This window comes from Polypterus senegalus, chromosome 7 (assembly GCF_016835505.1).
Source record: "Polypterus senegalus isolate Bchr_013 chromosome 7, ASM1683550v1, whole genome shotgun sequence".
NCBI lineage: Eukaryota > Metazoa > Chordata > Cladistia > Polypteriformes > Polypteridae > Polypterus > Polypterus senegalus.
The window spans coordinates 169,288,962-169,305,243 of NC_053160.1; the positions used below are offsets into that span (position 1 = coordinate 169,288,962).

The 16,282-nt window shown below is 40.4% G+C and overlaps 1 protein-coding gene across 2 annotated transcripts in view; it reads right to left on the reverse strand.

The window, feature by feature from the left end:
* si:dkey-88l16.3 (low-density lipoprotein receptor-related protein 2) overlaps nt 1-16,282 on the reverse strand; it is a 117,579-nt gene that overhangs the window by 46,479 nt on the left and 54,818 nt on the right. For both annotated transcript variants that reach the window (XM_039759604.1, XM_039759605.1), the window contains 6 exons: nt 15,210-15,377; nt 8,691-8,906; nt 7,472-7,701; nt 4,167-4,296; nt 2,232-2,407; nt 796-982 (listed from right to left, as the gene is read on the reverse strand). In XM_039759604.1, the coding sequence (XP_039615538.1) occupies nt 796-982; nt 2,232-2,407; nt 4,167-4,296; nt 7,472-7,701; nt 8,691-8,906; nt 15,210-15,377 (1,107 nt within the window). The remainder of the gene's footprint in view (nt 1-795; nt 983-2,231; nt 2,408-4,166; nt 4,297-7,471; nt 7,702-8,690; nt 8,907-15,209; nt 15,378-16,282) is intronic.

The window sequence follows — 16,282 nt, forward strand, 5'->3', positions numbered from 1 at the left end:
AAGCCCAGCTTGATGGACATGTCACCAAGTCTTTAATAACACAAGCTTACTTTTCCAGCAGTCACTTGAATTAGAGGAGTTTCAGTAGACTTCACACTTCCACAGAAATTGAATGCTCCTCAGAATGTCAAAACAGTAGTAATCAAAAGAAAGGCAGGTCATGTACACAACACCCAGACACACAAGCACATTAATATGACAGCACCTTATCATAATTATGAAGTTAATATAGGCATTTCTTTTATTAGAAAGACTGAAATAAATATAGTAGCACCCACAAACAAGCAGTGACCTGTCTAAGAAATTATACTAATCTTCCAGGGAGAAATGAAGGCTGAACAGTAAGATATGAAAAACTGCACATAATTTTTTGTTTGGCTGCATATTGTATTATTTGTATATTCATATGCTGCACCCTGTACTGCCTATTCACCACTTGCTTAATTTACAATTTAATTTCTATTAAAGCTTGAAACAGTTCTTAATATTTTCAGAATAATATTTAAAATGACATAAGGAAGAAAAACAACAATTAAAGATTCTCCCATTATGAATCCATAGAGAAGTATTTCTGTTTTATAATCAGAGATGCAATACATTGAACAGACTACTTTAACGTTTAAGCGGCACAACCCTCCTTTAATGTGAACAAATCAAAATCCAACTAGGATGTCTGCATCATCCCCAAAACCATAGCTGGGGCTAGAGGATAATGACCAAACACCCTAATTACATTTCAGTCATCAATAACCAAATAGAAACCCTAATTAAGACTTCTAGTGAAATCGCACTTGCCAGATGCTTTACAGCTGTGTCCATCGGCTTCCAGCAGGTAACCAGAGAGGCAGTCGCAAGTGTAGGAGCCCTCGGAGTTGTGGCAAGTCTGGCTACAGACATTTGGGGACACGACTGCACATTCATTTATATCCATGCACGATGATCCATCCTTTGCTAGTGTAAATCCAGGATTACATGCACATTTCTAAGAGTATAAATAAAGCACAGAAAATTTCATTACCACAAGTTCTACTGCCATAGGCATTTTTGTAAAACTGAATTGCAAAACAGAAATATGAGCCATTATGTTGACCGAGCCAGGTCTGCAGACTTAGACTGAAGCTTTTACTCTTCCTCCACTTGCCAGTCTTGGTCATGCTAGTTGTAAGATCAATCATCGCATCACATACATACAATCTGGCCTCATTCACAGTGTATCCCTTTATTCAGATTTTCTTCACCTTTTGCTCGATAAGGCCAAGCTACTTAGGATTGTTCTCCTTACCAAATAAATTGCCATATGCACACCAGTCCTTTCCCTCAACTTGAACAGAATGATGGTCTTAAATTAAAGAACACACTGTTGGTGGTTTCATATTCTGCCTAGAACATTTTTGCCTACTTATCTGGCATGTTTCATTTTAAACTGCTGCGAAAAATTTCAGTTACAGTGTTTATAGGGCCGCTGTCACATGTACAGTGAAATTCCTAGTGGCGCCATGATGAGAGAGAACTACTTCACATCATCTCTGTAATAGTTATGTTGGGTTTGAACGAGTTCGCCTATCTGTATTACTACTGAAGGTCCAAGACCTTCAACCCAAATCAAGATCCCAGTCACACTGTCACCATCCTGCTCCATGACATCACTGTAGCAGCCTTTTAAAAGCAGCACAGTAAGGAGAGGAAGCTGCTTACTGACTGAGAGGGCAGGAGGACTTCTATTTTGCTGAAGCCAATTCTAATTCTTTAGTTACCGTCATTACAAGTTATTTAAAAACCTGGTTTAAGACCTGGAGACAACAGTCATTATACTAGTGGATACCAATAGAGGAAAGGGCAGGTCAGTCACAACATATAAATGAATATTTAATAAAGATACACAGAGGACTTTAAGATGCTTTATATCCCAAACAGATAGATAGAATAAATAGTCTCTCTCTCTCTCTATATCTATCTATCTATCTATACACACACACACATATATATATATATATACATATATATACACATATACATATATATACACATATACACATACACATACACATACATATATATATATATACACATATGCATACAAATATAGTCACAACCCTGTGGCAAGCAATAAATTTGTTTTTTTTTCCAGTTTTGGATATTCAGTCATCTAAAGATATCCCCTTTAAATCTAATACCAGGCTGTGAACACTCTCCAAATCAAATGACGATCACGGATGATAAAACGGTCTTACTGGTCCCGCTGGGGTCTTGTAACAGATCTGAGAACACTGCTGCTTGCAGTTCTTCTTACAGTCGCCACCTTCATCAGATCCATCCACACAATTAGTCCTCCCATTGCATGCCAAGCTGGTGTTGAGACACTCTCCGTTATTGCACTGGAAATGGTGGCTACCACAACTCTGGATACCTGCAACACAAGGTAGGAAGTGTAGGCATGGCTAACATTCAAGTACGTTCTGGGAATGGAATACCAATTGATCATAAAAAAATATTTAAAACTGAAGACTAAATTATGGGAAAAACATTTGAGTTGCCAACCCCCAAAAAAACCCAGAAATTGATTTTTATTGCAAAATTACTGTACAATCAGTATATTTTTTTTAATGTAATGCATCGACACAGTTTGTCATTCCACTTCTATCGGAGTAGTGCATGGGTTATTCAGGTATTTGACAGAATTTGTGCTTAAGTTTAACAAATCACTTTTCTTTGGCTTTGTTCATCTTGCCTTGCCATGCTAACGTAGATTTAACAGACAAAGTTGGGCATTGCACTTTCAGGATGGCTTGGATTAAAGATGATAATGAGTCATAAAAATGGAATGTAATTATCTATTCCTTTAAACAGTTTTCCTGGGTAGGTGGGTATATCCAGACCCTTCATATCAATCTGACACTACATACAGTATATCTGTTTTGATCACTAGATGGTGCTATTGAGCCAAATTCAAATGGTGTATGGGAGGCAAAAATAAGCAAAGGAAAAAAGTCTATTCCTTTATGAGGGGCTTACTGGGCTGGTAAGCATGCACGTCTGGTACCACTGTATCATGCAGATATTACATCTACAAGCTGGCTTACTACTGCATGGTGTGCATTGCTCATGGGGCATTTTTGCATCAACCTCAAAGTACGTGATCATGTCGAATGAGCTCAGTATGACCAAATGCATTATACATTAAAGGGAATGTCAATGTAGAAAATGGCCATTGGTATTAAGTCAAGAATAAATGCAGCATCACAAGTCAGTCAATAGTGATCATGCCACAACAATTAATTCTGGAAACGCCATTAGTTTTTCCAAAACCACTCCACTACTTTGGGTCCACGTCATTTGCCCTGAGCAGCTCTATGGAATTTGATACCTCTAGAATAAATGACTCAAACAGCAGAATGTGTGTGTTAGGTGCTTGACTTGTATGTTACCCAAGTAAAAAAACATGTTATTAGAATTTACAATATCATGCAGCCCAAATAGGCTTCAGGTGGCTCAGATGCTTTCTTAGACTGTAATCCAGGTTTTTTTAAAAAAAACACAAGTTGTGCAAGTCAAAATCTGATTAAGTTCACCTGCACACACAGCTGAAGTGATGGCAAGTTTTGCTGCCACATGCTGCCCTGTGTGCAGTGTCAACTGGAATGTGGTCCAAGGACACGGTTATACTGCTGGGTCTACATTTATGTAGTATATCGGGGAAGCAGATGCATGTTTTCCAATTACATTAAAGGAAGTTGAATAACTAGTTCTTAGAATACACATCTATCCAATTTCAAACCTGCTTATCCTGAGCAGGGTTGAGAGGAGGCCAGAGCCTATCCCAGCATGGTTTACCATTGTGTTAGTGTTGCCATGTTAAAGTATACTTTTACTGCACTCTGTATGTGTGAGCTTCACAAATTCCCCTTGAACATGCCTTAATTACCTGGCAGTGTGCCCTACCCACCCAAACTCCAGATGAGTCCCCTCCACAGACTTTGTGCGACCCTGAGCATCTTACAAGGCTCCAGCAGGAAAAAATGTGGAATAGACTGCAATCAGGTCACTGATGATTTTTAGGAAACTGAACTGGCCTTGTGTTCATGAACCACAGAATGCTGTGAAGTGAGAACTTAGATTCTCTAAACTTTTTCTGTAGAATTTCACAATTATTACAAAATGACACATACACCCTGCTTCATCACTGCCATCTCTGCAATCCAGTTGCCCATCACAGTGCCATTCCTTCGGAATGCACTGGGTGTTGGAGGCACAAGTCCATTGGTTTTGATTGCATGTCACTTCAGGCCACTTGCATGCCTATATGAGGAAGAAAAAACGGGGTTTATTCAGCTTTCATCTTTTAAAGCAGTTTTAATAAGACCTTGATGATGAATGTTGATCCAAAACCACAAAAACATTTTAAAAGGAGTAGAAGAAAGCCAGAACAACATTAAACATTGATATGTCCTTAGAATAGCACAGTGATCTTTGTCCAAGTGGCAGTACTATTCCAAAAACATTTATGCTAACACATAAATCGGGTTAAGTTGAATAACCCAATTAAGGCAGAGAAATAATTTAACAATCCACATTTAAACACACAAGTCATTTTCTGGAGTTTTTGTCAAAACACTCCAATGCCATTAAACTGCACAAAAAATGTAAATCAATCATCGACAACCATGAAACTGCAAAAAAGCATGATGCCGATAATTCTTTTATAGATAGGTTTAGTCAAATTAAAATGCCAAAATTTATAGGTTTCTGTTACAGGATTGCGTGCAGCAAACTTTTCTGCATGACTCAGTCACTCCACCAAACAAAGGACCGACACAGTGCACATGCTTGTTGCCTTACACCCAGTTCTGCTGGAACAATAATGCAGGTAGTTTTACTTCAATAAGACAAGCATCGGATTAGGTCACTTGTAACTTTAAAAAAATAATCTGACAACGTAACACGTTACTTTTAACATTACCCTACAGCTCTTGAGATTTTGCTGCTGAGTTTTGCATTGTAAATTCAGCTAATCAACATATGTAGCTATTTCTGAAATATTGAGATAAATCACCTCAGCCAGAAGGAATAATGTGATCACCTGGGGCCTCATGCATAACACCATGCATAGAATTCGCACTAGAACATGACGTAAACACAAAAGTGGAAATGTGCTTACACACAAAAAAATCCAGATGGATAAATCTGTGCGAACACCAGCTTCCACTTTCTTTTGCTACATGAATCCCGATCAGCGTGAAAAGTAACGCACGTGCATGCGCCTGCTGTCCTGCCCCAACTCCTCCCAGAATTACACCTCTTTGAATCTGCAAATCAATATAAATAGCCCTCAGCATTCTGTGAAAAAGCAATGTCAAAAGCACGAGGGAAAATGGAATTTCAGTGAATATGAAGTGGAGGCAATGAAAAACTTACTATTTGATGGTTTAAACAGTGGTATAAACAACAAAAGGAAGTTGATCGAGTGACACAGTATGTCGGAGAAACTCGAAAGCTCAAGTTCACAAAAAGTCAGTGCCCGAAATAAAAAAAAATGTTGTCAGATATCAAAGTCGCCATGAAAAGGCGAATCGTAGCTCATTGTCCGAGTGTCATATGAAAGCTTATTAGGGTACAGAGAGAAAAAAAAAAAATAGGCACACAGTGGGAACAAAGCACGAAATGTCAACTTTAATCTCAAAATTTCCACTTTAATCACATAGTTTATTTTGTCCTTAAAGTAGATTATCACAAACTTCATCTTAAAATCGTTTAATTTTCTAGTTTCTCAAATCCCATCATAACTAAATAAATGCTTTGTTTTGTATTTGATCTTCTATGTGCTCTGTGTGTGTGAATCACTACGTGCTTCTGGGCTTTCTCTTCCTTCGACAGGACACAGAATCCATTACATTTGTGATATTACAGCTCTCATTAAAATACTGAGATGTATACATGATATAATTTTCATGATGACAGGAGTTAAAGCATGTTATTAAACATGGGAACACGGTGGAGCAGTGATTGTTCATGCCTCATGCAAGATGCTTGCTGCGCTGTGTGCTACCTTCGATGAAATACTTTATTGTAGCAGTACTGTCTCTTTCAAAATGTACTAACCTCCAATTCCTGCCCTTACTTTTCTTTCTCCAAATACCCAATCTCCATACAATCAGCTCTGTAATAGATGTTAAGCCATCTGTAAGCGTAGAACGCCGATTCTTCAAAACTATTCTTCAAACAGGAACACTGAAATATCTTCGTAGTACGTGTTTAATTATTCTATCCATCTATCCTTTCAGTGTCGCGTTAGCACCAGCAAGAATACAGTGCGAGGCAGGAACAATCCATGAATGGAGCGCCTGTGTCCTCACAGGTTTAATTATTAACAATATAGATTATTTAAATTAAGTTTTATCTGTATAACATTTTGCTGCATTTCATCTTAAAAATGATATCATCATATGTAAATACGCGCTTTATAAAGTGGCTCAGGTTGTGCAATATTATAACTATCGCAAGTTTACAGTGAGGTAATTGTACTTATAAGTACAAACAGTTCTATACAAGGAGCACTTGGACTAATTGAGTGTGTTTAGAGTTCTTGGGATGAGACTGTTTCTGAACAGCGAGGTCCATATAGGAAAGGCTCTGAAGAGTTTGCCATATGAGTGCAGTATCCTGATAATTCTCTTTCCAATCAGCTGCTGAGCTGCGATTCCCCACTCAGATACAGTGGTAGAAATATTCAGAGGTGCAGCGAGTGTAATATGGAAAAAAGATGATCCACTGTGGCAACCCCTAACAGGAGCAGCTGAAAGAAGAATGTGCAGTGAGAGTAACGCTAAAGCAGTTATGGTATTTGGAATAGTTTGGCCATTCCATGGACCATTATATTGTTACACGTTAAGTAGCAGTAGCACTGCTTTGACGCTGGGTGCCGCCAATCTGAAAAACCGAGTGCAGAACTTGCGTATGCCATGGTATGAGCTACCGTGTAAACGTGTGGCTTTATGGCAAGTTTAGGTTTTATACATCGTGATTTGAACTTGGAAACATTCTTATGCAACATTTTTGTGCGTACGCACCGTTTATACATGATGCCCCTGAACATTTGCCTCTGGATATATATTTTGGTGAAAATTCTACACATGGCTGCTGAAAGTGCATGCAAAGCAAACATGTACAGGCTGAGAGAGCAACAGACATGGAAGGTTAAGGGTTTACTTGGCAAAAATATCTACAAAATATTTGTGAAGAAATTTACCTCTTTTAAATTAGGATGCTCAGTGGCCAATAACCAGTCATCCAATCAGAATAAGGGTTTACATGGCATTTTAGCAATACCACACTGTCACGACTTCTCTTAAACAGGACAATACAAAGCTCTTGGCTTATCAAGCAATGATGTCAATGAAGTGGTATGGAACTGATTTGTAAATGCAGCACTACACACTCCCATGTCATAGTAAAAGACATTAAACAGGAGCATTACCTTCTCATCTGAGCCATCTTCACAGTCAGGCTCTCCATCACACAGCCACTCTTCCAGAAGACACTCTTTGCTGTCTGGACACCTTCTGTCAGAAGGACAGTGATGTAGTTTGGAGCAGTTCAACTCATCGGAGTGATCTCTGCAATCTGCACCCCCATCGCATCGCAAGGAAGAAGAAATGCACTGCCCATTGCTGCACTGGAATTCTTCCTGACCACACTCTTCATGAGCTTTAGGAGGAGGAGAAGGAGAGCACAGTTCGGGAACATGGTTATACTCGTTCTGAAATGATCCTAATGCTAGTACCAGGATATAACATGTTATTGAGCCCAAGGGAAAATACTTTTCTAAATTATTCAGAATATTAACAGCAGTCAAAAACTGACTACACTCGTCTAAACTGTAAAGCCACCCTTTTTAAACTTAAATTATAAAACCAGTAGAAAGAAAATCAATCTGGGAAAAGATTTGTAAAATTTGATGACAGTGAGTAGAACACTTTTAAAACTCTTGCTGGATCACCAAGAAAAATTAACCTTGACCTGAAAGTAGAGTGTAGCTTGACCAGGTTGTCATGCGGAAGAGGCAGGACAGTGTTCATAGCCAACAGCTAGATAAATACTTCCCTGTTCCGGTCTCCCGAGTGACCCAACAGGACTCAGACGTTTGTTGGCATCTTCTGTTGTCATGCTACTGTCTCAACAAACCATAAAATAAGAGTACACTTGCAATGACAGACCAGCTGTGGAACATTTCGGCATAAAATGCTCTATCAAAGGCCCCTCGCCACCTCAGGAAATAGATGTGCCTGAACCTTTGTATGCTGTTTCTTCTTTTGAAGCCCACTGTAGATTTTTCTTGGTGTACCACCAGCTCCCTGGACTTTAGGAGCAGTAAGTCTTTCCGGACGATAGTCTTTGGACAAACAAGAGAGGTCGGTGTGGTACAGATGTTAATAAAACTGAGATAGTGCTGTAAGTTTACCTACTGATGGTTCACCTTGATCACTCTATGTTATGCACCAGGACTCTATTATTCCTCCTATCCAAAACTTATGCAACTTACGACTGAAGGATCTTAAAAGTTCTTGAATTTAAAGCAATTGATTTTTATAAGGGGCATAAATTGTGGAAGTAAAATTGAGTTTGCTGTACTGTTGAGGCCATAAAACCCACCATCCCAGGGCATTTCACTATATGCAGTTTTCCTCCGTACTTACCACAGTTAGCTTCATCAGTTCCATCTAGGCAGTCCTGTTCACCATCACACTTGAAAGTCTCAGGAAAGCAATGGGAGTTGCCATCACAGTGGAAAGAACAAGTCTCTGTGGGTTTCCTGCAGCCAACCTCATCTGAGCCATCAGGACACTGTGCAAAGCCATCACAGCGTAGTCTGTCTTCAATACATTTTCTCCCATTTTGACACCGAAAGTAATCTAAAGGAAAGAAGTGTATTAAAATTATAAAAATGCTATGGATTGTACCTGCAGAAAACAAGTGGGAGAAAGTCTAGACAACTTCTAGATAGTAGCAGAGGAGTCAAGCTGCTGGTTTTATGGAGCCAGTGTAGGTGCGCTTCCATTTGGCATTATTTGTCACACTACTCTTCTCAATAGATTATCTTTGATTGGCATTGCCCACACTCCTCTAGATTGGTTCAGATCCTACCTCTCAGGCTGCACTCAGTTTGTTCAGCTTAAAACTTTCACATCCCAACCCACCGCTGTTACTTCAGGTGGGCTCTGTCCTGGGGCCCCTCCTTTTCATTATTTACCTCGTTCCCCTTGACAATATCTTTCATAAATATAACATTAGCTTCCGCTGTTATGCAGATGACACCCAGCTCTATCTCACTAGCAAACCTACTGCTTCCTTTCCACCCTCCTCACTTAGTGATTGCATAGCAGAAATCAAATCCTGATTTTCTTCAATTTAATAGTGACAAAACCGAGGTTCTCCTCATTGGTACAAAATCAACATTATTCAAAACTGATCACTTTTCATTTGCTATTGATAATTGCTGTTTCCCCTTCCCCGCAGGTTAAGAGTCTAGGTGTCAGTACTTTATCTTTTCAGTCCCACATCGGTAACATCCCCCGGGTCTGCAGATTTCCACCTGCGTAACACTCAATAACTAAGAATTACAAAGTTAAAAAAGGATTTCAGAAATTTTTGCAAACTTAACAAAAAATGAAATATGACATCGACTCTACACTATGAAACTTGAAATATGGCTCTGGTGCATCCCATTCTGTGGGCCAACCAGGATGTTTTTTCTACACTTTTAGTTCACTTGTGGTCTGTTTGAATGACTGGATATGCTTAGGAGACAGGCTTGTTTTGAGGCAAAGACTTGGGAATGCTGCAAAAAATGTTCGGCACATTGAGGGTTCCTAAGAGCATAGTAGCCTCCACAAATCTTAAATGGAAAGAGCTTGTAACAATCATGAATACTCCTAGATGTGGGTAAACTGAACAATCAGGGGAGAAAGGCAACACTCCATCAGTCTGGGCTTTAAGGCACAGTGGTCAGATAGAAACCTCATCAGTTAGACACATAAGCCAACTTGAAGTTTGCAAAATGGTACCTAAAAAGACTAGTGTGAGAACCAAGATTCCCTGGTCCGATGAAACCAATATTGAACTGTTCCAGCTCGATTCAAACGTCACGCTTAGAGAAAACCATGCACTATTAATTACCCGTGCAATACCATTCCAAGAGTGAAGCACAGTGATGGCAGCATCATGCTGTGGGGTTATTTTTCTATGGCATGGACTGGGAGACTAGTCCGGATTGAAAGCAAGCTGAACAGAGAAAATTAAAGAGATATCCTTAATGAATACCTGCTCCAGAGCACTCAAACTGGGACCGACTAATTCAAATCTAAAATGATTTTAGCACAAGGAGGCAACATGGCAATTTGTTAAAAACGTGAAGGGGTCTGAATACTTCCTGAATGCACTGTACATACAATATATGTGAATATCTCAGGAGTTTCAGAAGATCGACGTCACCTTTTTTTCTTGACAGGTGTTAACAGCATTAGCCCAGTGACTGAGAAAGGAAGCAGATGGGAGATGCACATATATAGATTTTTTTCCTAATGAAAATATACCCTTTTCCAATTCTGGCGTTTTAGATCTCAGAATAGGGCCTACACTATCTAGACTGATTTAACCCTTAATGTCCTAGATCCATCCATCCATCCATCCTCTTCCGCTTATCCGAGGTCGGGTCGCGGGGGTAGCAGCTTAAGCAGAGAGGCCCAGACTTCCCTTTCCCCGGCCACTTCTTCCAGCTCTTCCGGGAGAATCCCAAGGCGTTCCCAGGCCAGCCGGGAGACAGTCTCTCCAGCGTGTCCTGGGTCTTCCCCGGGGCCTCCTCCCGGTTGGACGTGCCCGGAACACCTCACCAGGAAGGCGTCCAGGAGGCATCCTGATCAGATGCCCGAGCCACCTCATCTGACTCCTCTCGATGCGGAGGAGCAGCGGCTCTACTCTGAGCCCCTCCCGGATGACTGAGCTTCTCACCCTATCTTTAAGGGATTCTTTAATGGATATCTTTAATGTCCTAGAATTAAACTCAATCCCAATCCAAGCTTAAGTCACTATAATTAAATGCTGAGAAGTCCTGTGTGAATGCTCCCCTTTCCCCCTCAGAGATTAAATATTTAAATGAATTCCACCTGCTTCAGTTAACTGATGTTCAAAAGCACTCCTTTGACATTTCAGCCACAGCATTTCCATGGGGTTGAGGTCTGGACTTTGACTAGGCCACTTCAAAACCTTAATTTTCTTTTTCAAGCATTCAGGTGTACCTTTGATAATTACCACAGTCCAATTTTTAGACAAATGGTGTTACATTTTGAAGTTTGGTATAAAGTGAAATCATGGCAGAATCACTGATCAAAGTAAAGTATACCACAATCACAAAATACCCCCAAATTATTGCTTCATCACAGTGCTTGACTACTGATACGAGGTTCTTCAGACAATAGTTTTGTTTATGCTGAAAATGGCATTGTGTAACAAGCCTACACTATTTTGGTCTCAATAAGGTACAGAACACTGCTCCAGTAGAGTCTTGTGATTTATTCATCTGCAACTATGCAAAGCCATGTTTTTTGGGAGTGTGGGGGAGATATTGTCCCAGACTACCTGTCAATGAGTCACACTTTTTAGCCTTTCTGATGGTCATGAACTAACATTTACCATGCTGATGTGTTGATCCCCGTAACTCTTGGGTTCTTTAGATTTTTGTGAAGCATACTCTTGGGGTAAATTTGACAACACTTTCCATGTGTTAATCATCCTGACTGTAAATGGACTATAAATTGTGTGGGAACTGTTCCCAAACACCCAACAACTACTTCTGAGATCTTCACGATGTTACAATACCCTGAACATCCAAGTGTTGTGTTATGTGTTTGTTTGTTTGTTTATATATATATATATATATATATATATATATATGGTGTGGCAGAAAAGTAATGAGACTGGCAACACTGCAAGCGATCTGGCAACGCTGCGCTGTTGTCCTTTATAGAGCACGTGTATCAGTACCCTCCCATAGCTCAGTGCGAATTTCAACTTCTTCCGTTAACTACGTGATTTTTGTGACTGCTATTAGAGAGTTGTGTTTTTGGTTGCGTCACGCAAAATGGAGCAGCGGAATTTGGAGCAACGTTGTGCCATTAAATTTTGTGTTAAGCTTGGAGAATTTTTATAAAGACGTCCTTGAAAGGCTCAGAAAAAGGGTCATTCACGTGAGACCAGACACTGCAGACAAATGGATGCTCCATCATGACAATGCCCCTTGTCACACTGCCCTGTCCATAACAATTTTTGACCTCAAAAGGCATTCCTGTGGTTCCCCAGCCCCCTTATTCACCTGACCTCAGTCCGTGTCCTCAAAGGACGTCATTTCGGGACTTTAGAAAACATCCAAAAGAGTGTAACGGACATGCTGAAGATCATACCGGTTGAAGACTTCCAGCGCTGCTACCAACAGTGGGAACAATGTCTCCATCGGTGTGTAGCTGCCCAAGGGAACTACTTTAAAAGGGATAACATTGATGTTTGAAAAGAAAAAATTTGGTAAATAAAAAAATCAGTCTCATTACTTTTCTGCCACACCTCGTATATACACACACAGAGAGATGGTAGCAACTGCTGATAACCAATTAATCTAGATCACTTGGTCAGTGGTTTCCACATTTAGGCAAAATAAAATGGACGGCTTTCCATTCAGACGATTTTTTCTTAAGACAGCTCAGACTTCCTGGCTGACATCAATTCAGTGGTTGCAGCTGAATTTGGCTCAGTGAGTGAAATTTAACTGTTAGTTCTCAGCTAAGTAGAAGGTTTCTAGCACTGGGACATGGCTCCTTTTATCTTTCTGTAGCTGCTTTTGAAGCAGGCCAAGTTTTACACCAAAAGATACAAAGGGCAGGTGACAACGCTAGCACAGACACACCTTGATGCAATAAGCCTGAGCAGTCAAAAATGCCTGTCCAAGTTAAACCAGTTGGCAGTAAGTTAGGACACAAACTCAAACTGCATCACAATGGCAATTCAGAGGCTGAGTCAGGAGGGGCTGCTTATTTCTGTGCTATTCATTTCAAGTAACAGAATTTAGACCTTCGAAATAATAAAATCCACATGCGAAAGCACTTTTAAAGAGCATCTATCCTACAACAGTTGTTTCACAATTAACTTGTTTAAAATTCTGAATCTATTGTTAAAATCATCTGCATTTTGAAGAGGCCCACACATGCTGCAACACACAGAGGTGCCCTAGGAAATGTGCATGCCTGTCGCACATGGTTGGGTTGGGGACAGCCCATGTAAAGTCAGTCCAAAGACCCAAGCCTGGAGGTGGTGAGAAATAGAGGGGCTACCTGGGCAGACATCTGGAAAACCATACAAGTACAGCTCAGCTTCCTGATAGCAGCAACTTAGGATACCCCAATAATACCCCAGAAACCTCTGCCAGTGGTTTGGAAGCAAATAAAACTACTCACTCTAACAATATTAATGCAAAGCCTTCAAACACATTCTTTCAGGATGCAAGGTTGCAATTACACAGGGGTGTTTCTGGTGGCAGCACAACCAGGTCTTGGCAAAGTTTCTAGAGAACTGCAAGGATGGAGGGAACAAAACCTTCAGTGCTGCAAAACCCAGTGACATTTAATGTGTCACACCAGGTGACAGTGTACAAGAAATTGCAGCAAAGCGGCCAGCATCCCTCCTTACCTCTGGAAAGACATGGGAAATATGCTCAGACCTTGGGAAGCAGCTGCTCTTTCCAACTGAAATCACAACCATTACCCCCAGGCTACTGATCATGATGTGGTCAGCAGCTGCAGAGTGTCCTTATCTCAGGACAGACCACACCTGGCAGGAAGGAATGTCTGTGGCACATAAGCAGAAAAGAGAAGTTCTCAGATCCGGCAGCAGAATGCCAAGAGACTGGTTGGAATGCAACCTTCTGCAGGGTTTTTGTTAACACAGCAACCATCTAATTTCTTTGTGTTGCCAGCACGACCAGGTCAAAATTAACAAAGGCAACTAGAGAGCTAGCAGTGGAGGCCAAGAAAGCAAACTACTAGATGTGGTTATGGAAGGACAGAATTTGTGGGTTTTACATAACACCCCATTGAGGAGCTGCTGCAGGAGTGGCAGGGAAACGTCCCCACTCTGGGAGTTGTACTGGGTAAAGGGGTGAAACATCAGCATGGTGGCTCTCAGCTGAAAACCCTGCAGCTGGCCCATGGGCAATGAAGGAGGTATGGTAGGCAGGAGAGCTAGAGCAGGGAAAAAGCTACATGGGTGACAAACTATCATAAGATTTACATTTCAGATACAACCAACTCAGCATTTTGAATTAGGAATGCCTTAAAAACACAGATTTGATATTCTTACAGTGGATAAAATCCCTTTTCTCTCAAACCTGGGTGCTCTCATCCCTATACATTAGGCATGGTGTCAGATGGAGAGGCTCTTAAACCTCTACCCCCATATGGCATTCTGACACTAGTTTGACTTGATTTCCAGTGGATACTCCGTTTCCTTTCCAGCCTAGGTACAGTACATCAGGACATTCATACATTTAGATATTACTATGACAGAGTACCAACCACAGAGATCCAAGTTCTAATACTTGTCATCTCCAACTAAGGCCAGTTCCAAAACATTTAGGGTGCGTCTCAATCTCCCCATCTTAATCTTCTCATTGTATTTGCTCATTCACTTTTCCCTCACAGAAACTACTTGTGACTTTATAATGGACACTTTGTGCATTGCTTCAATTTTCCATCCCATTATAATTCTATCCTGGAGCACTAGGTTTATAAATATTCTACCATCCGAAAAAAACAAAAAACATACCTAACTAACTTATGCCCCTTTCAAAATCTTTTTCAAAGCGCTGCTGCTGTCTTCCTGCAAGATTGTGGCCTTGAGCAGTGCGAATTATCCCACAACAATTTAACCCTAAGTATTATTTAACACAATTTAGTATGCAGCTGGCAGTTTGAAAACAAGTGCCCAAGAGAATTTTATTTCTTTAAGGCCCGGCCATTTTGTTCATTCCAAATATTTAGCTTGTCTCTGATCTGTTAAGTGACACCACAAACTTAGTCTCCTGCACACTTCTGTAGGAAATACAGACACTCCCCATTAACACTCCGATGATGTGGGTGACCCTACTGGCCTTCAAAACAAAATGATGCAGTCACCTGGCTGACATTGTTCAGGGCAGTCCACCTCATCAGACCCATCAGTGCAGTCCTTCTCATCATCACACAGCTGGTCACTAGGAATACAGTCACTGCCATCTTGACACATGACAAACGTCCTTGGGCATTTCAGGGGCATGGGAGCAGTAGGAAGACCTTTTATAGAAGCTTCAGAAAAAAACATTAAGAAATCAATGAATTATTCTTGGAGCCCCAAAAGCTGGTCTTAAAGATTTAGAACATCTAATCTAGCATCATTCTACCAGTGCTTCATAAAAAAATATTGACTGGATAATTAATCTTAAGATTTTATATCGAAGGAATCCTTCATCCAACGCAACTTACAAGATCAAACTACATTAAAATTCTGAGGCATATACAATCTACTTTTAAAATGCACAACTGCAGCAAAGGGCTGATTAATGACCTGCTCTGGTCTAGCATAGCGTTACTCAAGTTTACTATGGTTGGCAGTCAGGTAGCAGTTGCAGGAAATCAACAGTCGAATAAAAAATAAAAAAGCTGATCTTGTGTACTGTAGAAAAGTGACCAGCTATAGTAAATACTCGGACTAGGAACATTCCTTAGGATTCACAGTTTGCAAATGAGGATGACATGATCTAGAAAAGCCCAAGTACAAGATAGGCTTAGGTCTGAGAAGTGAAGTCAATTGCCAGGATGTAGATGGAGATATGAAGTGAAAACAAAGATGGACACAAAAGATCTGTGAACACATATGAAGTCCATGAGGACTTTGGCATTCATCCTGTGTCCCCTAAACAGTCCAGCACTGATCCACATGCTGCACATTCAAGCTGAAGAATGATAACAATGGAGAGAAGTATCCTCAAATGAAAGCAAAGCTGTTTGGGTAAAACCGCCTGTATAAAGACTGGCCACAAAGGCGAAAAAAACACAAATTGAAGTAGAACATGCTTTGCCGATTGATACTTTTGTCAATGCACATGTTATCCACAACTTTAGTAATTGTTACTTTAACAAAAGCAGAGTTTTTTTATGCCTGAACACAGTGTGGAACTAAAGACATGTAATGAACAAGGTGGAGACTGAAG